The 23,390-nt window shown below is 39.0% G+C and overlaps 2 protein-coding genes across 4 annotated transcripts; both read left to right on the top strand.

The window, feature by feature from the left end:
* The first annotated feature begins 1,943 nt into the window (after positions 1 to 1,943).
* Positions 1,944 to 9,275, top strand: nfil3 (nuclear factor, interleukin 3 regulated). Of its 3 annotated transcripts, none has more exons than XM_042395948.1 (2): positions 1,944 to 2,045; positions 5,225 to 9,275. In XM_042395948.1, the coding sequence occupies exon 2, from the start codon at positions 5,340 to 5,342 to the stop codon at positions 6,708 to 6,710; it is 1,371 nt and encodes a 456-aa protein (XP_042251882.1). In that variant the 5' UTR covers positions 1,944 to 2,045; positions 5,225 to 5,339; the 3' UTR covers positions 6,711 to 9,275. The 3 variants fall into 3 exon arrangements, with proteins under 3 accessions (XP_042251882.1, XP_042251883.1, XP_042251884.1); XM_042395949.1 differs by lacking the exon at positions 1,944 to 2,045 and adding an exon at positions 2,052 to 2,177; XM_042395950.1 differs by lacking the exon at positions 1,944 to 2,045 and adding an exon at positions 2,249 to 2,426.
* A 1,075-nt stretch (positions 9,276 to 10,350) lies between these two features.
* On the top strand, positions 10,351 to 21,000 carry auh (AU RNA binding protein/enoyl-CoA hydratase). The gene is made up of 10 exons (XM_042396088.1): positions 10,351 to 10,633; positions 13,097 to 13,164; positions 13,558 to 13,645; positions 13,882 to 13,968; positions 14,084 to 14,176; positions 14,826 to 14,882; positions 16,081 to 16,268; positions 17,816 to 17,866; positions 20,130 to 20,177; positions 20,315 to 21,000. Exons 1-10 carry the CDS (start codon positions 10,399 to 10,401, stop codon positions 20,390 to 20,392), a joined length of 993 nt encoding a protein of 330 aa, XP_042252022.1. The 5' UTR covers positions 10,351 to 10,398; the 3' UTR covers positions 20,393 to 21,000.
* Positions 21,001 to 23,390: the final 2,390 nt, after the last annotated feature.

Below are 23,390 nucleotides of genomic sequence, written 5' to 3'. Positions count from 1 at the left end.
TTCAGTTTGGAGAATGATTGCTTGACTGATGCAGTTGTCACTGGCAATGTAGCATTTATTTTGAATGATTTTGTCAGCTTTGGAAAGACTGCATCCACATCATGTTCTTTAAGGCACGTAAGCATAGCTTGGACATTGCTGGTAGGGAGAGCATACTGTCTTCCTCCATGTCATAGAATTGGCAAACATCATTGAAAGATTGGGCAGCTCTGTCATTTGTCATGCCTTTCCTGTTGCTTGGGGTGGTAAGGCACTGACACACAGCACTAGAACTGCACTAGCATTCTAGCCTTTGTCATATACAGACAGGTGACAAATTAAAGGAAAAAATGGTACAGGCCTCGATGCTTGATCCCTACAGTGAGGGGATCTGGTGGCTCTTTATGCTGGGGGCAACATTTTTCTGGCATGCTTTGGGTCCATTTGAGGGAAGGGTCACTGCAAATAAATACAAAGTTGTTCTGAGTGATCACCTTTATCCTATGATGAAACATTTCTATCCTGATAACAGTGGTCTTTCCAGGATGAGAATGTCCCCATCCATAGGGTACGAGGGGTCACTGAATGGTTTGATGAGTATCAAAATGATGTGAATCATGTGCTATGGCCTTCGCCACCAGACCTCAACCCAACTGAACACCCATGGGAGATTTTGGACCGACGTGTTAGACAGCACTCTCCACTCTGTTGGTAGCTGGCAGTAGTGTCATCCCAGTCTCTGCCTCATCCACCTCAAAGCAAGCAAAGAAGTGGTTGAGCTCCTCATCTAGAGAGTCACTGCTGCTGGTGGGTGGGTCCTTACTGCCTTTGTAGTTGGTGATGTGCTGGGTGCCTTGCCACACACGACGGGGGTCTGCGCTGGTGAAGTGGTACTCTATCTAGTCTTCTCTAACTAAGTATATTTACTTACAGAAATTCTAAGGTACTTGTATTTTACTTGAGTATTTTGATTTTCTGCTACTTTATACCTCTACTCCACTACATTTTTACTCATTACTACATTTGTGACAATTTTATTTACTAGTTACTTTGTAATGAAACCTTTCATTATAAGCTTGTGTAGCACAATTCAGAGATTTATATATATATATATATATATATATATATATATATATATATATATACACACACACAAATATATATTTATATATATATATATATATATACACATACATACATACACACACACACACACACACACACACACACACACACACACATATATATATATGTGTGTGTGTGTGTGTGTGTGTGTGTTATATGTTATACAGTAAATCTATATATGAGCAAATAAAACATGATGTCAAATAAACCACCCAGAAGTATAGAAAAGCATTTGATTTAGCTCCACCTCAACCAGCTACAAATTATTATTATTATTATTATTATTATTATTATTATTATTATTATTATTATAGAGCTAGTTGCAAGTAGATGTTTATTCATTAAATTACAGTACACTACATTTTGGCCAATGAAGCTTCATCTTAAAACAATATTTGAAATTTTTGATGTAAGAGATGTAATTACACTTGACTGACTGACTATTTATAAGCTGTTTGTAATATCTGTCTTTATATTATAAACTGACATCAGTCAGAAAACTGTATGTAGATACTGTACCAACTTATTGTAGGCTGTAGTCCTTTAACATTGCGCATTGTGAATCACTTTGTAACCTTGTTTAGAAAGGTGCTTTATAAATGAAGATTTTTATGTATTTATTTATTATTTGCAGTAGTAGTATAAACATGAAATATATCAGATTTGGTTGTAAATTCATGTAAAAATCTACGGCGTAATGAACTGACGCACCTAAATGCCTCACACGCATTGTGGATGACGACATACATTTTATATGAGATGTGAGCGCTCTGCTGAAGCCAAGAGTCATTGGCTAAAAATTGGAAAATGCTGCGTTCCGATTGGCTGCAGTGGCTGTCATTTAATCTCACACTGCCAATACACTTAACCACTGACCTACTAACACAGATCCATGAGTCAGGAGCCACCTTGAGAGGAAAAAGCCAAAGGAGGAGAGCAAGGTACTTCGCAACTTGTAGGATTTTACTCACACAGTTATTTCCTTATAAGCTGATGGATAAACTGTTTTGTTTACCCGTGCTTGATACGTGGTGGAAAACGAGACCAACCATTCCAGCCAGTTGGTAGCAAAGGTACAGTTGTGATTTAAGGTTTACATAAAGCCAACCTTATCTTAAGACCTAGTGTTTGAAAGATTTCTGCGGAATGGTGTTGTGTTTACGAGCTCTGATGAACGCCCCAGAATCACCGCAGCGCACAGCTAGCTTGTATTTCTGTGTTCTGTAGCTAACCTTTTCTTGCCTAAAACTCGTTTTAAACTTAGAGAAACTGTTAACCACGTTATGATTCACATGGAAGGTATAACCAAGCTCAAGTTCGAGGTAATGTGTATTTCTCGGTCGGTTGTTAATATAATTATATTGTATTGTATTAGTTGTTCGCCTGAGCGTAGCTGATAAAAGCAGGATAATGGCCGGTATTAGGGACATGTATTGAATTTATTCAGGCACGTAGGCCTACCAGTAGCAGGAGTTCACAGATTGCGACACAGTGTTGTAACCCAAAAATCGATGTGGCTGGCTGTATCAAAGCCTCATGGCAGCTGTCCGTGTGTGACTGTAACGAGTTAGTAAGTTATTTATCTAAGTAACAAAGTCACATTCTCTACACTGTAGTTTATCCTCACACTGTAAGGGCGTAGATAGACCCCACGCTGTCATGAGTAAGCAAGGCAATGATGTCATGTAACAGAGTGAATGCCCACATTGTCTCAGTGCAGCCTGTTACACATAGAGGTTATTATCTAATGTATATATACTGTATATATATTGAGATATACTTACTTATACACACACACACACACACATACGCACGCGCACACACACACACACGCAAAGCGGAGTAAACATAGGCCTGTATTGTTGTTGCCACACAGGCAAATATTGCATAATGTCTGCAGCCATAGAAATTGCTGGCAGTCAGGGGACGGGGGGGGGGGGGTGCGCGGAGTTTATTGTGTAATCCGGACACAATGAAGGAATCTGGGGCAATAGGACGTGTTGAGGGGCCGCTGCTGCGGGGCCAACCCCTGCGTACATCGACCAGGTCCGGCCAGCCGCGGCTGAACCGACGGTGAACGTTGTTGTAATATAACCACCCATTTTTGTCACGTGTGTTCCAAATTTAGTCTTGATGTCATATGTTGCCTCGTTAGAAAAGACAAAAGGGAGTGATCATCCTCGCATCACAACAGCCATGTTGTGCAAAATCTGAAGATCTGTAAAACCTCTTCCCACTGATCTATGAATATAGACAAAGAAAACTATCTTTAGAGTGGACTACACACCTATGGCTGCTATTTCAAGTGATAAAATTGTGTTGTGTGAATTTGAAACAATTTCTCAGAATTGAAAGTTCTGAGATCGAGCTTAATATCACATTAAACCATTAAAAGACACAAGTGAATTTCAGTCAGCTTATAGATTTAAGCTATACATGAGTTAGTTATTGAACATGTATTGACCTTAATCATTTACTTCCTAAATGTAGACCTGCACCAAGGACAAAATGAGAATGTTCAGATATATATTTGGGAAAATTTACCACACCTTTAATCTCCTGTATTATATACTGACATCTATCTGCAGCAGACATAATTAACATTAGTTATGTGAGAGCGTGTGTAATGCAGGTCTCAGGTTACAGGCTGTGTGTTTCTGTGTTTGAGCCTGCACTGGGCCACGTGTTATGATTACAGCTGTAGGTAGTCCTTTGTTCCTTCCTCTCTGGATATACGGGAGCTTGGAAGCCCAAAGCAGGCTGAGTTGCCTGTTTAAGTACCACTCCACTGGAAAGCAATATTTTAAACCCAGGAGTAGAGGTTACTTCAAAACTTTAAGGTGATAATTGGCTATACTAATGTATTACTACTGTATTTATACTTTATCTACTAACTTCAGTGCTTAACTGTAACTTTAAGAAGCAAAAAAGAAGATTTAAGTACAATCAGGAAGAGTGCAAGGGGTTTGAATCTTAAGATGCTGTTAATTCTCAATATGTTTGACAATCCTTGTTATCTATTACACACATACCAATGGTATATCACTAGATGAACCTTATTTCAAACCCTCTGTGACTGCTATTAAAATTTCAGAAATAATGTAAAATGCCAACCACAACTTCCCAGAGCCCACAGTTCTTCAAATAGCTTTTTTACCTGACAAACAGCCTAAAACCCAAAGATATTTAAGTTTAATTATTTAAGTTTAATGTAATGTAAGACAAGGAAAAGCAGCAAATCCCCTCATTCTGGCATTGTTAGCTAAAAATCAGTTAAACAGTTAAGGATTAATCAATTACCAAAATTAGGAATGCAAATTTTATGCTATTTCCTTAATCGATAGTCAGCCACATTAACAATCAATAATCGATTAATCATTAACAATATATGAAAAAAAGTGGATGTTTTTCCAGATGAGAAATGTTTTTTACCCACTGATGTGACCTTGACACATAGTCAGAGTACATTAGGAATTTAAAGAACTTTAAAAAAAATATGTAAAATTTTACTTGAAATAAAAATTGAAGTTATTAACTCAAAAGCAATACACATTCATTACAGAACAAGTAAAAATATCAAATGCTATATAGATACAGATAATGCTATCAAATTTATATAAAACCACAGATTTTTGGAATCATAGTGTATTTTTGTATCAGACTCTGGACCATATATTTTGATACATATTGAATCATTACCTACTCTAGCTGAAATACTTTACGATATCATTGACTTGAACTGGATGTTTGTAGGAATGAAGGTTTTTAGTGGCAACTTAATGGATGTTTATCTACAACTTGAAAATGAGAAAAACTGCATAATTCATGAAATCTACTGTCTGTCCTGATTCAGAACCATGAATCTGATCAGATTTTAAATGTTTACATGATATGAATCTGAAGTTAAACTGGCAGATTCTTAAACTGACATGAGGTGATCAGCTGATCATTTCTCTAGAGAAGAGTCTCCACTCTGAAATTACAAAATACTCAGTCCACTGGGAACCAAATCCAAAATGGTACTGGCTATTGGAAAATATCCCTAGATGTTTGTCTCCACTTGATACTGACATTTAAAACCTCTCATTGTCTGTTTTTCCATTCCATACTCACTCCACAGATTTCCTCAAGTCCAGTGGATTAATCCAATGTGGATGTTACTATTACTGTATACAGGCATCATGGTGTACAGTTAAAGTCCTCTGAGCATATTGGCAGTAGCAAACGAAGATAATATGCAATCAATCAAGCAAGAGGTGGACTCCAGTGAGTCCTACAGTGGAGATGATGCCCTTGTCCTGGCTGTGGCCTTACAAGGGGCTAACAGAGACCTGATGGGCCACAAAATCTCTGCTATGCCGTTCAAGGCTAAAACTACCTGTCGCAGAAAAAGGGAGTTTATCCCAGATGAGAAGAAAGACACTGTTTACTGGGAGAGGCGACGCAAAAACAATGAGGCGGCCAAGCGCTCAAGGGAGAAGCGGCGCATCAACGACATGGTGCTTGAGAACAAGCTGATGGCGCTGGGAGAGGAAAATGCCTCCCTCAAGGCTGAGCTGCTGTCATTGAAGCTGAAGTTTGGTCTGGTGAGCTCAGCAGCATATGCCCAGGAAGTCCAGAAGTTATCCACCACCACCACCCTCTTCCAAGAGTTTGTCACACCTAATGCTGGTCACAGTTCTTCCAACAGGGATTTGGAACCTCTTCACCTACGCAGCAGCTGCATATCAGTCATCAAGCATTCACCTCACATACCAGAGACATGTACCGCATCTCAGGGTAGCTTTAGTATCTGCAGGAACGCAGAGGTCAAGCAAGAACCAGCAGAGAATGGCAGCTATGCACAGGAGAGGAGTAGTCCCTATGAACTCTATAGGAACTACATGGCCAGCCCTTTGTCTAGAGTCTACTCCCAGCCTGCTTCATTCCTGCAGATCACCAGGTCATCCAGTAACTCCCCCAGGAGCTCTGACGATGGTGCTGTTAGCAAATCATCAGATGGAGAGGATGAGCAGCAGGTCCCCAAAGGCTTGATGCCATCTGTAGCTGACCCAAGAAGTGTCATTGTCTCCACACACAAAGTGCCAGATGCTAATTCCTCAGCTTTGCCCCATAAACTGAGGATCAAAGCCAGAAGCATCCAAATCAAAGTGGAGGCCATCGACCCTGAATACGAGTCGTCCGGAAAGTCCTCCTCTCCCGTCAACGTTTTAGATAGAGGATGCTATCAGACCAGTCAGGACTCTTCAGAGTGCACTGAGTCCTCTCTGTGCCCTTTGTCAGTACAGGTCACCAACATGCAAGACTGGACCCACCGGTCTGAGCAGTGGCATAAAAGCAGCACAGAAACACTGCAGGATGGCTGCAAGAGCAGCAGCCGAAGTCTGAGCCCCGTCTCAAGCAAAACCATTGTGGATGTAAAAGAACCTTCCTATGCACACTCAGACGCTGAGGACTTGTATCTAAAACAGGGCCTTGCCAACCTGTCTGCAAAAGTGGCCTCTCTGAAAAGACTGATCACAACACAAGAAGGGTCTGTGATCGAGTCAACCAAAAGCACCACTGATCATCATGAGTCATTAACAAAAGGTTGTTTCCCTGAATGACCCTTTGTATGTTTTGCATTTCCACTGTATTCGCTGTTGCACTGTGTGGTTGATATTAGAGTAAGGCAATGTTTCAATTACCGTAAATTTTCAAATAAAAAGTGTTCATATAAGCAGGGTCACAAATATTAGCTGCGGTGAGCATGAACAGCTGATGGCTAATGAAGGCTAATTAAAAAACACTGAGAAGGAGAGTTACCTGTATTGTACAATGTCAGAGTGGTGTGATACTCGCCACTCTACTGCTCATAGTTTCTCCTCTTCAACAGAAGTACTGCTTTCATTCACTCATTAAATCCACTTGCTGCTGCTTCTCCTGTTTTTTTTTTTTTCAACCGCTGTCCAATTACCGTCAAAGAGTCAACACATGCTGCATGTTTTTAAATTAAAAGCCTACCAGGAACAGGCAGGATTATGTCCTTAAAGGAAGCTTGGGAGGATTTTAATGTGAAAAATATGTAAAGGTGTGTTGACTTTCGTTAACAACAGCTTTTCAGCCATCAAACAATGGTGAAAAGTGAAAGTGACTGGAATTAATCAGTGAATGAAAATGGATTTTCTGCTTTAAAAAAACTAAAAACTTAGTGAGAGCAGCAGAGGGGTGCGTATGACATGACTGTTTTACTGATCGAGTTAGTGCTGGGGAAATGTACATTATACTAAAGACTACAGGTAAGCATGGAGGAAGTGTTTGCATTAATAGCAAAATAAAACAAGATAAGATCAGACATTTTACTAAAATATGATCAAAAACAAAATGGGAAATTAGATATAAAGACCTGTCAATAATAAATATGTGGTTCTCTCTGCAGGGGAGGTAGCCTAAATGAAGAACTTCAGGCCACTATTTAAGAATTTACAGTAAATCGTTAATCAATGATGTGTGACAGACATGATTAATGTGTAGAGCATTGTTATGTGTGAAGCTTTTATTTTCCTTTTACCAAATGATTCATGACTGCTGTCACTGGGCTCTTGCCCATCAGTATACACCTACTGTCACTGAACACTGTTCTGTTTGGATTTTATGGAGCTGGAAAAAGCACCAGTTATGTTAGTACAGCTGGCTCCAATGTGCCCTGCTGCTGTTGTCATTACAGGTCGGGATGTGGGATTTGATTATCTGGGTTTGTAATCTGGTCATTCTTTGCCTTAAAGCTGAAATCAGTCATGTTTTTAATTCATGTAGTATGGTTATTGTATCCACCTGTATGTCAGATTTACAGCGGACACTGGAGCTAGAGACTCTCCTTACTTATGCTGAAGAGCATTGTTGATCAGGATTGTCGGGTTACTTATTAGGACTTTATTTTATGGGTTTGTCATTTTTAAAAGAAATATCCTAAAAAGTATTATGCAATTTGGTACTTATATGAATTGGTACACTTAATTACTTAACTTTTATGAATTACTAATGTGACCTCAGTCAGTGCACAGCAGGTCAGTTGATGCAAAAGTGTGAAATTCGTCTCAAGTCAAACATAATTGAATATATATGGCCAATAAAGTTTCCAAGAATAAATACATTTATATTTACTTGGGTTTAAATGGAGCTTTTCCTTCAAGGACATTTGTTTTTTCCTCGTAATTAGTACCAAATTGCATATTTTTTTTCAGGAAACTTTCTAGGAATTTTTTTTTAGAAAATTACAGACAGCTAAGAAAACCCATGATCATACTCCTGTCCTGGTTGACAACGTTAATGCTGCTCCCCTTCATCACACCAGTGAACAAAACTGTATTCTTGTTCATGTTGCAGTTAATGACATCATCACTGCATTCCAACAGTGAGCTGAAACATTCACAGACACCACACTACACACTCCATCATCTCTGCTGTAGTTGCAAAAGGTTACAGGTTTTGGCTTTGAGCCAAGTTCAAGTGTAACTTTGAAAAAGGCTCCTCTACATTCACTGTTCTCTTGTTTCTTTTGAAAGGAACCCTAAATATTGCCAAATAGCCATTGCTTCTCTTTTGTTTTTTTTTAGTGGATATTTGTTAATTTGTTAAAACTCCAAGGCCAACGATTAAAGCGAGTGTGTGACACTGGCTGGAGAGTCGTGACTATCATCTGAAGGAACTGAGAGGAGTGCAACTGGATTTTATCAATGTCCATGCCAAATAAATCTCTGATGAACAGTTTATTCTGACACATTATATCCTCAAATGTTTGCAATTTGTAGAAAATGAACATTTGTATGATCAAAAAGTCAGCATTATACCCTTACAGTTATTGTAGCTGACAGGGTTTCATCAAATGGCTTATTTATGAATTTCATATAGCCATTTGGGGATGATTGCATCATACCTTGTCATGACATTCTCTGTAGTCAATGTAAAAGTGTTGACTTCAGTCAGCCTTAGTTGATATGATGTCATATTATGCAGTTCATTTAAAAACAACAGTGTGTTTGCGTTTGTTGTCATAGTCTGGAATATGATGATGGTAGTAACTCCATTTTTCTCAGTAGCCTGAAGTCCAGCTACCTGTATCTGAACACTTTTCTCAAGATTTATTGTAATGGTGAGATTTTGTTTACAATAAATGTCTTGTCACTGAATAATTATGATTTTTCCTGTGTTTTTCTTGATGTTTGCTTATCTCAATCTTAGTTCTAAAATGTAAAATATAGTAAGTTTAAAGGACCAGTGTGTAGGATTTAGTGGCATCTAGCAGTGACATTGCAGATTGCAACCAACTGAACACCTGAACCAATTCCAGCTCATGGCAATTTGAGCTTTAGCAGAATAATAAAAAAGTAATAAACTGGCACAAAAACAATAGGGTTCAAATCCCGGGTTTGAACACTAATAAGTATAATTTCTCGGTCTGAATGGTGAAGGACATTATTTCATTTCAATGCAGTGGGCACCACATTTTCAGTACATTCATTGAATTGGTGTGGGGAAGGAATTTTAAGAGGCATAAATCTCAAATCTTGTGGATTAAAGCTGCAACTGTCCATATGGCTTTATACCACTAGGGATATGGATGAACTGCTTTTAGATTTACAAAATCTACAAAAAAGGATTTCAACCAAGTCTAAAGGTATGGCCTTGACTGATCAAAAATTGCATTTATGAATATAACATTTGGATACTGGAGCTGACATTGACAGGGATGCTTCTCTTTAGATTAAAGGAATGTTGGATTAAAAATATGGATCCCAACAGCATTATAATACTAAGAGGAACAGTTATACATTAAAGTTCAGAAGACATAAAGCTGAATATATCTTGCCATAGTTTTCCTCTATGAATAAAAAAACTTTGCCGGTTGACATCGCTGATGACCATTTTTTACGTACTGTCTGTGCATTAAAATAGCAGATTTTCAACTGGCTGTGCTAACTGGCTGATATTAATGAGGTACTTTGTGTAATGCATTACTTTTTGGCAACATCAGAGTTTTTTTCAAGATAAACTGTCAGTATATGAATATAATAATGATGATAGTCATCATATTTTAATGATATTTGTCTCATATATCTCATCCATGCATGTATCCCATAAACTATATATCCATGATCCGTACGCAATTTTTTTTTTCTCAGCATGGCGAAGTCATGACCCGCCCTACTCTGCCTCTGATTGGCTAGTATCCGTACAGTCCGAAAATAAGTCATGTGATGACAACACGTGACTGGGTTCAAAGTTGAAAGTCAAATAGCACTGCAGCTCCTCAGCATGGCAGGCCGGGTCCTGGTGGGAAGCAGAGCTCTGTTGCAAGCCTTCCGCGTGAAGATAGCGGACCGGGACAGCGCGTGCAGGCTCGGGGTAGTCTGCTCCGTCTCGAGACAGTATGTTTTCCCCGGTAAAGTCGCGCCTTCTTGCCCGAACGGCCACGGAGCAGTGACACGACACTACAGCTCTGAGGCAAAGGATGACCTGCGCGTCAGATACCTGGACGGAGAGGACGCCGGTAAGTTCAAACTCAGTCATTGCTGTTAACATGGAAGTCACGTTAGAAAGTCGACAAACCGTGGATGTGTGCAACAACCCGGTACGTGAAGCAGCTTAAAGAGACAGTCAGCCATTCACTGGCAATCGAGGAAGCCCCGCCCACCACTAAAATAGAGGGTAAGCTACCTCACATAAAAAACGATCAGATGATAAACAATCCAACAACAAAAAAAATCCTAAATGTAACAGTCGTTGGTGACAACAGTCATTTTCTCTTTGACGTACAGTTTTAGGGCTGGGCTACCCAAATTACAACAAAAAAGTGTTTCGGTAGTAGCCACCTTGAATGAATGTAACTGATTGTCATTGGTGAACAAACTATATATAGTATGAATTTGTCGTCAAGTCACAGCTGATGATAACTGATCCGCTTAACAAAGTCATTCCCAGGCCAGCCCTGCACCCCTACTTCATCTGTTTTAAACAGACAGCTCAATGTAAAGTTTGTGTGTGTGTGCGTGTTGTTTTTATAGCTTAACAAGAACCATTCTGTGCATGCGAGAAATTTGTGGAACATTAAAATTCCATTGTCATATCATCGCAATATGATTTCACTGAAAGTCTTTTAGGTATAGGTTCACATTTCTTCAAGTCAGTCTCTGGACAAAAGGGTCATTCCATGTCAAATCAGACAGAATCCAGAAAAGTGGTTGAAGCACTGTCTCACATTTTGTTCACAGTTTGTCTATATAATGTTTGGGTCCCAAAACTAAGGCCTGTAAAATATTTTGTTCAATTCCAATCGTTTAATATTTTTTTGGCCCTTGATATTTTTTAATTTTTACACTCTCAAAAACACCTTATCTGGGAAGATGTTTGGGCATTAATATCTTGAAAAGTATTATCCCTAGCCTCACCAAACTTTGTAGGATGGAAGACAAACACGTTCTCAGTATGACAGAGCCATTAAATGTTTTTACTGCATCTATACTGCTACTTGGATCCATAAGCTATCAATCATTATTTTTTCTTCAAATACTATCTTTTATTAATTTGTGCCAATATTTGAAGTCTCTACCACCAATGGACTTGAAGATATTATGAATAAAACAAGGTGTGGTAGCATTTTTCGGTCATTTTCATAGGACCAAACTGGTATGTGGGGTAGCTAGGAGGAAGATAAAAATGTATGTGGAAATAGCTTGATGTATGGTCATTTAGTACAAAGTGCCAATGCCCTTCCTTGTTCCCTCCATAGACAAATACACATGGTTAAAGGCATTGGAAAAAAAACGTCTATAATGAAGAAGCAGGGTCTTCCCTTATTATCTGTACTTCCATGTGTCTCAGCCTCTGGAATACTGGTTGGAGTAAAGAAATACATGTTATCGTTAGGCTCACTTTACTATAGGTTATTAATAAATCATTAATAAACACATCCAACCTTTTAATGTGGAAACACATTCAGATACTCCCTCTGGTGCTTGAGAGGACCATTTAGGATAGTACTTATTCCTCCTCATACCACAGGTTTTATCATAATATTTCACTTATTTTCAATATCCAGGACCTTACTGGAAACACCATTCTCATCTCTAATGCCTTCTATTGCAGTGAACATACTGAAAACATATTTATCCTTTTATTTCTTATCATTCCTATGACACAGGAATTCAATGATCATATGATTATTGAATCATCAAGAGATATGAGGCAGATAGAGATACTGAGGCAAAAAAATGTAATCCTGAAATGGGTGTTTTTCTGCATAAGTAAATTATCTCTCAAATCTGAGTCCATTTTGTATGGAGGAAAAATAGAAGGACGTTGGTACTTTGTACCCTTAATAACCATACATCAAACAATTTCCATGTACACTTTTATGTTCCTACTAGCTACCCCAAATACCATTTGGGGTGTATGAAAATGACCGAAAAATGCTACCACACCACAAAACAGCATGCAGTACAGGCTTTTAATGGTTTTGGCAAACAGAACACATGTTTGTCTTCCATCCTACAAAGTTTGGTGAGGCTAGGAACAATACTTGTCAAGTTATTACTGCCCAAACATGGCTTCCTAGATAAGCTGTTTTTGAGGCTATAAAAATGAAACAATATCAAATCGATAGGATTTGAACATAAATATTTTGCAGGCCTTGGTTTTGGGCCCATTCATGATAAAGACAAGGTTTGAACAAAATCTTAGACAATGCTGAAACAACTGTATCTGATTTGACACAGAATGACCCAAAAGGCAAGTGTACATTGAAACAGTTTTTTCTTGCTGTAATCATCTCTTCTGTTCATACTGGTCATTAAGAGTTCCCTTCCAATGTGTCTCCAATGTAAATGATGGGCAACAACGTCCTCTTTATGTGCAAAAAAGCATTTATGGAAATGTTACAAGGTCCAGCCTGGTAAGATGGCCTTTGTAACTTGTTTGCCGTTGTTAATTAGCATGCTGTAACACTGTCTTACAGGTATTGTTGTTGTGGGGATAAACCGAGCAAAAGCCAAAAATGCCATTAGCAAAAATCTGGTCAAACTGGTATGTATCACTATATCTTTTTTATTTATTTTAACATGATTAAGATGATAATGATTAATAATCAGTAATACAAATAACTGATGACTCAGCAGTGTATTGAAAGTAGAATTGTATGCAAACACTTACATTTTGGGGAATACACTTGTTTTCCATCTTGCCTATTTATTATTACTCTAAGTATAACTTCTAGCCCTCAGGTTGCCATTTCTACCTGCAGTGTTTTTTCTGAAGTCCTTTTAGAATTTCTGATGTGAAATGCCTTCTAGTTATATTTTTTTATATGTAATATTAAATGAGTTTTACATTCAAATTATAAGTAATTATGATATGTATTTTTGGTGAAGTGCAGATTATTGGAAAAAAAATAAAATTATATTTTAAATATCTTTTTAGATGTCTGAGGCTGTGGAGGATATCAAAAAGAACAACAAAGTTCGCAGTGTCATTTTATGCAGTTTAGTTCCTGGGATCTTCTGTGCAGGTAAAATTTTTGATTATTGCAATGGAGCAAATTTAACAGTAGGTTTTAGTTGTAAATCTGCAGATGAAATTACTGTGATGCTGAGCAGGTTTGAATTCTGTATTCAGAAACCTTGACGTAGAGCTTTTGGCAGATACCACAGCTGTGTGTGATAGACCACACTGTAGTCGTCTGCTGCATGTTTCAGGAAGCCACAGGCCTCTGGCTTGATGCCGATGCTTTGTCCCTATGTGCAGGTGCAGACCTGAAGGAGAGGGCTAAGATGCACCAAAGTGAAGTGGGACCGTTTGTGTCGAAAGCAAGAGCGCTCATCACAGAACTGGGTAAAGACTTGAAAGAATGTTTGAATTAGGGCTGAAGTGATTAGTCTTTTAATAGGTTAGTTGAGGGTAGTCAGATTAACGTTTACTTATGAATACATTGTCTTTCTTCATACAGGTAATCTGCCAATGCCAACAATAGCAGCAATTGATGGAGCTGCATTGGGAGGAGGCTTGGAAATGGCCCTGGCTTGTGACATCAGAATTGCCTGTAAGACTCAGTGGACTTTATTTTGAAGGGAGAGAAAAGTGTGCTTTTAGAAAATGTGCAAGGCACTGTAGCACAAGACCCTCCAGTGTGAGGACAGTAAATGTTAATGTTCATATCAGCAGTGCAAAAGGTTAGTTGGAATTGTGTCAAAGCAGTAAAATTGGTAATGGCTAATGCTAACAGCCTGAAAAGATGAGATGATGATGATACACCACTGATATCTGAGGCGTCATCACAGCTAAACATACTGTAAGATTCTTGTCTGATCAGTGAGGCCTGTTGAGGTCCAGAAGTCCTCAGACAGGCACAGCTTGCACACAGTATTCTGAGGGACACACTGGTTCAGATCATTTTCAGCTCTTCTACAGCACATCATCAACATCTACAGTCATTGGTTGCTAGATTTGTCAGTGTATCATCTTGTGTCTCCCAGTCTATTACAATGATAATTGGCTATAGATAGTTATATTGTGTTGTAAAAGTGGCACCTGAAAAGCCTTCTCTGTTCCTAGAATACCATTACTGACGCAGAAAGAAGGTTCTTTATTGTATTCTTATGTTAGAACTGTAGTAGTAGTACAAGTAATAGTAGTAGTGTCTTGATGTGTAACCTACACTTACTAATTGCACTATTCTTTTATCTCTATAGCCAATACTGCAAAAATGGGACTAGTTGAGGCCAAACTTGCGATCATTCCTGGAGCAGGTAAGATCGGTTTTTGGTTATCTCATAATTTCCAGTTTTCATTTGTCCCACACACATCTACACTTCAGAGGAATGCAACCTGTTATAGACATTATTTGAAATGGCTTAGATTTTTGAAACCACAAGCAAGAACATTTGAGTGTTTTCCACCATTCTGAAAGGCAGTAATTTTCAAAGGGGGAGAGCTATTTAAGATGCAAAAGTGAGAGCTACACATGCTGGTTAAAAACTTAGTTTAGAGAGAAAGTCACACTGAGGATACCCATCTTTCTGTCCAGCACTGTTGTCTAGTTATTTTGAGAACTACGTTCTAGATTGACATGAAATCTGGTACAGGTATTCAGAGGACCCTTTGAATATTAGAAAACTTATAGAAGGGAAATGTTCCTGGCTCAGTGACCATAGACAGAACAAACAGCAAATGGTCAGTTAGTGAACATGTTTCTCAACTGATGTTTGTTCTAACAACAAGCATTGACAGGTGATTGACTGATTAACAAACTTCCCAGCAGCTTCAGTTTATCTAATTTTTCTCCAGACCTTCTCATTTGTGGAGACACACAATTCCGCATAAATTGTCATTTTCAAACTGAGCAGGAGTGTTGTGGCTTCATTCACCTCTCAAATCACGCAGTCAAGAGCTGTTGGTGTCTGTTTTTAGTCTTGTCTCCATTTACTTTGTTTGCACCCAGGCTGCCTCTAAATACTTTCTTCGTTCTTTATTTTCACAAGGACATTCTTATCTCTGCATGATTTAATTGTTGAGTTTGGCTTAGTTGTATAGAGGTTAAGATCTGCTTGTAAGACATGATGGGAAAACTACTTTATTCATTATTATTTTCTTTAAAAAAAACTAAGAATTGCTAAACTGAAAACTCTGAAAACATTTTATGCCCAAGAAGGAATACATGAGTAATTTTCTAGTCAAGCAGCACTGTTTATCATTTCTCTGAATGTTAGCCTAACTTGTTTTTATTCTGCTTTATCTATTGTTGTTATGCTGCAAATGCTCTGTTGCCAAACAGAGTGTGGCAAAGTGCAAATTGTGCTAATTTTAGGCCAGTTAGCGATTAAAGTCTGCACACACAGCTACATAGACACACATTGATAATGCAGAGTACTGTCTTTTCTCAGTTTAGAAGTCAGTGTCTGTGGTCGAGGCCGTGTTGCATCCAGTTTTCTCATCTTTCCTGTGCAGGGGGTACACAGCGTCTCCCTAGGGTGATTGGTGTTTCTCTTGCTAAGGAGCTCATCTTTGCTGCCCGCGTTGTGGATGGAACAGAGGCCTGTCGTGTGGGTCTTGTCAGTCATTCGGTGGAGCAGAATAAGAGTGGAGATGCTGCCTACCTGCGAGCTCTGGAGCTCGCCCGCGAGATCAACCCTCAGGTAACAACAGGCCCCCAGTCAGTTAAAATTTGATGTAGTGATGAACTTAAAACGGCTGTTGTTTGTTTTAGACCTAATGATCTGCACTGAGAAATTTACAGACGTGGCCGAAATTATTGTAACCCTTGCATTTTATTAAAATAATGCTTCATTCTCCCTGAACAGTGTTGAAATTAAAAGATATTTTATTACCAATGCATGTTTATGTTTGGTTTGCAGTGGAACAAAACAAGAAAATTGTGAAAATAAATGAATTCATGCTTATTCTACATATAGACATTCTAAAATAGCCTGGACAAAATTATTGGTACCCTTTAATGTTGTAAGAAATAATTGATTTGTAGTGATACTTTAAGCAAACTATTGTTTTAATTAGTATCACAGGTGTTTTCAATCTCGTAATCAATCAGGCAGCCAGTTTAAAAATTACTCACTGTGCTGTTTTGTGCCACTGTGTGCATCACATTGAACATGAAAAACAGAAGGAAAACTAGAGAGTGGTCTGAAGACATTAGAAAAAAGGTAACAGCCGTGCATGGTCAACGTAAAGGTTACAAGACCATCTCCAAAAAGCTTGATGTTCCTGTGACCTCTGTTGCCAATATTATTAAGAAGTTTAAGGCCCATGGAACTGTAGCCAACATCTCTGGACCTGCTCACAAGTGGAAAATTGAACAGAAGGATTGCTCAAATGGTCCAGAAAGAACCAAGGAAAACTTTAATACAGATCCAAGCTGTTCTTCAAGTTCAAGGTACAATAGTTTCAAGTCACAGAATCTGTCACTGTCTGAATGAAAATGGGCTCCATGGTAGAAGACCCAGGAAGACCCCACTTCTAAGAGGAAGACATAAAAAAGCCAGATTGGACTTTGCCAAAACGCATGTTGACAAGCCACAGTCCTTCTAGGAGAATGTGCTTTGGACAGATGAAACAAAATTATGGCTTTTTGGTAAATCACACCAACCCTATGTTTACAGAGGAAAAAATGAAGCCTTCAAATAAAAAAAACACAATGCCTACCATGAAACATGGAGGAGGCTCAGTGATGTTTTGGGGTTGCTTTGCTGCCTCAGGCACTGGGTGCCTTGAATCTGTGGAGGGCGCAATGAAATCAGAAAACTATCAAGGCATTTGAAGCAAAACATACAGACAGAAAATGTGTCAGAAAGCTGTGTCTTAGTCGTAGGTCATGGGTCTTCCAGCAGGGTAATGACCCCAAACATACATTGAAAAGTATCCAAGAGTGGATGAGAAATGCCCGACCGTTCTGAAGTGGCCTGCTATGAGTCCTGATCTGAATCCCATTGAGCATCTGTGGAAAGAGCTGATACCTGCAGTTTGGAGATGACATCCAACAAACCTTAGAGAACTGGAGCAGTTTGCTCAAGAAGAGTGGGCCGAACTACCAGAGGAGAAGTGTAGAAATCTTATTCAGACTTACAGAAAGCGCTTGACTGCAGTTATTGTTATCTGTATATCATGCACAGCAATTCATAGAACTTTATAACCTTTAAAAAGACAGACTCTTTGATTTTTGTCTCCACAGGGTCCAATTGCAATCAGGATGGCAAAACTGGCTATCAACCAGGGCATAGAGGTAAGTCTTAAACTTTGCTGGACTGGTTTAAATCCCGTCAAGTCCATTTTTATTCACAGTCCAGACAATAAGTAATTTGGACAGTTACATATTCTTGTTCTTCAGGCTCTGTCCTTCAGCACATTCAATTTGACAAAATAATGCATACTACAATCAAGTCTCAGCTTTAATTTGATTAGGTTTAGAAAGAACTCTGTGGGAGATATAGCCCCTTTAGCAAATAGCGCCCAGAGTGTAGGGGTTCAAAAGTAATTGAAATCATCACATTAAATAGCAGTGTATGGGTACGCAAAATTCATGGTTTGGTATGTACCTCAGTTTTGGGGTCATGGTTTGGTACAATTTCAGTACAGCAGAAAAAAAGAAAGATGAAAAATAACATTTTGGTCTCTCATTTTGAAAAATGTAAACATCCAACAATTGCTCATTGGCCAAAACTATTACTGAAACAATTTAGTTGTGCTGCAGTGTTAAAGAAAATGGTAAATGGACTGCACTTATATAGCGCCTTTCTAGTCTTCCAACAACTCAAAGCGCTGCATGCCAACATTCACCCATTCTCACACACACATTCATACACTGATGGCTACTATGCAAGGTGCCAACCTGCTCATCAGGAGGGGAACCTATTAGGGGAACATATTCACACACAGTCACACACAGATGGCACAGCCATCAGGAGCAATTTGGGGTTCAGTATCTTGCCCAAGGACACTTCAACGTGTGGACTGCAGGAGCTGGGGATTGAACTGCAGATCTTCCAGTCAGTGATTTGTTGCAGAGAGTCAGGACACCTGCTGACAGCTGTTTTATGACGATTTATGGTCTAACTATATGTAAAGTAGCTGAAACTAGCTCCACTTTCAGCAGCTACAACAATAAAATACTATTTATACACTGATGCTTCAGTATAAATAATCTAATGATGTCATATATAATATATGGAAATATGTCAAGCCATGTTAAAAGTCCATGTAACTGAGAATTGCAACTGCCTTATTAGAGCTGGATTTAGTCTCTTCCTTGTATGTTTGATGTTTTTATTCCCTATCTGTTGCATTTTATTTCTACTTAAACTGTAACTGGTGTGATGTCTTGGCCAAGTCTCCCTTGAAAAAGAGATTTCTATCTCAAGGGACTTCCTGGTTAAATTTAAAAATATATATATATATCAGTCAGACGGACCAAACCACTACTTTTACTTTCATACTTTTTTTTTTTTTTTTTTTTTAAGTACACAGGGACGGGGAGACGACCATCACAGAGGAAGGAGGGAGACAGGGAGACGCAGTATTTTTTCACTATGGACATAACGGAGCATATTTTAATAATAGTGTTGCACTCTTTCAGTGTTATGGGTCTCTCGATTGTCATTCTGAGGGCAGCGACACTACAGGGTAACCAGGATAACCAGGCTACCTTAGCTAAGCCGGCTAGCATACACCCATGAGCATGCTATAGCTAAGTGGTGCGCTGCCAAAATTTTCTGGATGGAACTCACGCTCTAGGATTATTGTTCCTCACCTCAGACTAATTGGATTATTAAACTATTTTGACAGTAATTTTTTAGGTCATAGAGTGTATACTTCATACGACTGCATGCACCGAACCGTAACGTCCATACCATGACAATTGGGGACGAATACACATACTGTTACACCCCCAATATTTAATATGTAATGGGAAATCATGTGCAGTGAATGACTGGCTAAAGTCTTGGAGCCATAGACATCAGCAGATACACACTTCATATCTTCCCTGGTGATGCTCTCCCAGGCCCTCACTGCAGACACCTTCAGTTTTTGCTCGTTCTCAGGTCTCTCTGCCTCCTCCTGAGCTCCTAATACTGACTAAATTTGGTATCTTTTTATCTGTTGATTTCTGACAGCAGGACTTGAAGTTCCACAGTGTGAAATTCTTGTTTTGAGTCTTTGGGAACATTTTTGTGAATGAAACTTGCCCACAAATGGAGCAGAACATGTAGCCTTATATGGACATTTTAGGGGCATTGATTATGCTAATGATCAAATCTCATCTCAAGGTGCACCTCCTCATGAACAGGTAATGTTCATCAGGCTGAAATGAGAGATTTACTACAGGTTTGCACAGTTAAGAGAGTTTGTTGAATCTGAACAGGAAAACTCAAACGATTAAACCTCTCAGAAAAAAGTCAGGGAGATTTAGAATAAGAATACAAAAATATTCTTGCCCATTGTCACCTGCAATGTGAACACTCACTAAGAGATGGTACTTTCTCTTTCAGGTGGATTTATCTACAGGTTTGGCAATTGAAGAGGCTTGCTATGCCCAGGTGAGGAAAAAGCATTTCTTTTGAACCACACTGACCCCTTAAGTGTTGAGATAAATACTATAGTGTGGACTTAAGAGTCTGCAAACTTCTAGATAAAGAGGTGCACAGAGCACTGACATATTTATGTTGTTTCCAAGGTGATACCAACTAAAGACCGACTGGAGGGTTTGGCTGCATTCAAGGAGAAGAGGCGTCCTCTCTTCAAAGGGGAGTGAGTCCACTCTTCTCCCAGAAACAATCTGCCTTCAGCTCTCCCACTGTACCACTGCTTCCAACATATTTAGGGGTGAAACTGTACACGTCAAAACATTAACCTGTACAGCACCCAGGGGACATCTGTGTGACGGCGGCACAATAGGGTTGATGCTGGCTGGTGTTTTTAAACATCAGGTTGCTGAGTGTGTCGACCACCACGCTGAGCTTCAGGTTAAAAGTGTAATGCTAACCAAGTGCTGACCACTGCTAACAATACTAAAAACACCTGCGATCTCTGACATGATTTACTTACAATGATTATTGCTTTTTGCAGTCCAATTGGCAGTTAGTCTCTAACTTTAGCCTCCTTGACTAGTGAACCAATCCAAGAGCCATCAAATTACCATGAAGTTCTGTTCATGCTTCACATGAATGATGCATCAGAAGTTTTATTGTTCCATACTTTGGTGGAAATGAACTTCTGTGTTCACAGCACTGAAGAACACCAGTGGCTTGACATGATAAGATTGACTTAAAGCCACTATAGGTTTCACTGTAACCCGAGAGCATTACATTTACATTTTTTTACAAACCAAAGCATATACCCACAGAATGATTTTAAAAGATACAACCATGACATAAAAACTTGTACACATAGTGGTTTCAAAGACCATTAAGCAATTTTCCAAAGGATCTTCCCCAACCACTGTTACTATGCCTCAGAAAAGGTCCACTTATTAGCTGTTTCCAGAGCTTTCAACAGCAGTTGATACTCAGTTGATCTCATACTGAGCAAAATGCATCTGCTGATGAAGACCATGACATGTGGTTGAAAGTTCAAGAAAAGGTTAATACTGTAAATGGACCTTGAGTTAAGATTTTGTTATTTGTCAAACATATTTGATAATCAGAATTTGAAGAAATCTTTTCTGTGCAGGCTCTGAAATAGCATAGCTGATGTGAACAAGATGGAGGGGAAAAAAGTCAGATCTCCAGGGGCTCCATCCACCACAGTTTGTGTCCCTATAAATTGCTTAATGGTCCTTTTAACATGAGAAAATATCAATATAATACTAATGGAATTGTAATCAGGTTTTACTTAATGATCTGTATATGGAAGCATGATTTTGTGTATTTCTCTTCCCCTGGTCACATTTCTGTTCTAACAATGTAGCCATTGACCGTCAGAGAGACTGCTGTATTCACACCAATGGAAACTGTAATCCATCATGAAGCACTTGAATTTGTTTCCTCTGAGTTGCCTTTTCTTCTGTACTACATGTGTTTTAGTTAATTTAGGTATCAAGCCTCAAACTGCTTGTATGAAACTGTTAATGAATGAATCAGCCACAGTGAAGATGATTTTATTTTAGTAAGTGAAGTGAGCCTGTAAGCCTCCATCAGTGTGAGACTGCCTGTGGGGCCTGAGACCATATCACACATTTGTAAATAAAACGTCTTATCACAAACAAAAGTTTCCTCCCCACTGTGATTGTCTTTTTATTTTTTATTGCACTGCTCTTTGAACCTTTCTTGCATAAACCCTTGATATCGTCAGGTTGTCCTGTGTTGCCACAACTTTTCTGCTCTTTCTGTGGTGTATCTTAGATATTAAAGCATTACAAATGGGGGCTGGATTCCCTCACATGCAGTAAGCTCAAGTACAGCCACTGTAGACACTGGTGGAAACTAACTGAGGCATGTGCATGAATTGCTGGAAATGGAAATTTTGAGGTTTAATAATCAGAACTTTATGTGAGGAGGAGAATAATGGAAATGTATTTTAATCCAGCTCAGAGTGCCAAAATGATCTCCCTCTTCGGGGAATAGCATATGTTGATGGAAGTCTTATTTTGCAGATTTACACACTTCAAAAACATAATGATGGAAACTGTCTCATAATAAAATTATATACATCATTTTGTATGTATGTCAGTTCAACTGACAATTCAGACTCATTGGAGGTCAGTGCTGCTTGAAAGTTTGTGAACACTCTCGAATTTGCCCTATTTCTACATAAATATGACCTAAAACATGATCAGATTTCCACTCAAGTCCTAAAACTAGATAAAGAGAGATCAATTAAGCAAATGAGACAAAAATCTTACACTTGTTTATTAACTGAGGGAAATGATCCAGTGTAGCATATTTGTGTGTGGCAAAAGTATGTGAACTTCTAGGATTATCAATTCATTCTGGGAGTCAGGGAGCCCTGCCTTATTTAAGAGAAATCTGGGTCTTCACTATCAAAGCCTGAGCTTCACAACACAGGTTTGTTGAAGTGTGTCATGGCTCAAACAAAGGAGATTGAGGAGGACCTTAGAGGAAGAGTTGTTGATACTCACCAGGTTGGAAAGGTTTACAAAACCATTTCTAAAGAGTTTGGACCCCACCAGTCGACTGTCAGGCAGATTGTGTACAAATGGAAGACATCCAGCAACATTATTACCATCCCCAGGAGTGGTCGACCAACAAGGATCACACCAAGAGCAGGCGTGTAATAGTCTGGGAGGCCACAAGGGACCCCCGGGTAGCATCTAGGAAACTAAAGGCCTCTCTTGTAGTGGCTAATGTCAATGTTCATGAGTCCACCATCAGGAGAACAGTGAACATCAATGGTGTGCATGACAGAGTTGCAAGGAAAAAAGCCACTTCTCTCCAAAATGAATATCGCTGCCATCTACAGTTTGCTCAAGACCACATGGATAAACCAGAAGGTGATTGGAAAAATGTTCTGTGGATGGATGAGACCAAAATCAAACTTTTCGGCTTGAATGAGAAGCATTATGTTTGGTGATGAGCCAAATATAATGCAGTCATTGAAGGCGCTGAGTTCTGAGTTGTACCAGCAAATTCTACAGAAAGATGTCAAGGTATCCGTCTGTGAACTGGAACTCAACAGAAAGTGGGTAATGCAGTAAGACAACAACCCTAAACACACAAGTCATTCTACCAAAGAATTGTTAGAGCAGAAAGTTAATGTTTTGGAATGGCTGAGTCAAAGTCCTGACCTTAATC

This window comes from Thunnus maccoyii, chromosome 19 (assembly GCF_910596095.1).
Source record: "Thunnus maccoyii chromosome 19, fThuMac1.1, whole genome shotgun sequence".
In the NCBI taxonomy this organism is placed as follows: Eukaryota; Metazoa; Chordata; class Actinopteri; order Scombriformes; family Scombridae; genus Thunnus; species Thunnus maccoyii.
Note: the sequence above shows the minus strand (reverse complement) of the source record. Positions and strands in the feature narration are given on the sequence as shown.

Coding starts and splice junctions, on each gene's coding strand:
- auh (XM_042396088.1), top strand. CDS start 10,399: ATGGCAGGCCGGGTCCTGGTGGGAAGCAGAGCTCTGTTGCAAGCCTTC. Junction 10,634..13,096: donor CCTGGACGGAGAGGACGCCG/GTAAGTTCAAAC, acceptor ACTGTCTTACAG/GTATTGTTGTTGTGGGGATA. Junction 13,646..13,881: donor TCCTGGGATCTTCTGTGCAG/GTAAAATTTTTG, acceptor CCCTATGTGCAG/GTGCAGACCTGAAGGAGAGG.
- nfil3 (XM_042395948.1), top strand. CDS start 5,340: ATGCAATCAATCAAGCAAGAGGTGGACTCCAGTGAGTCCTACAGTGGA.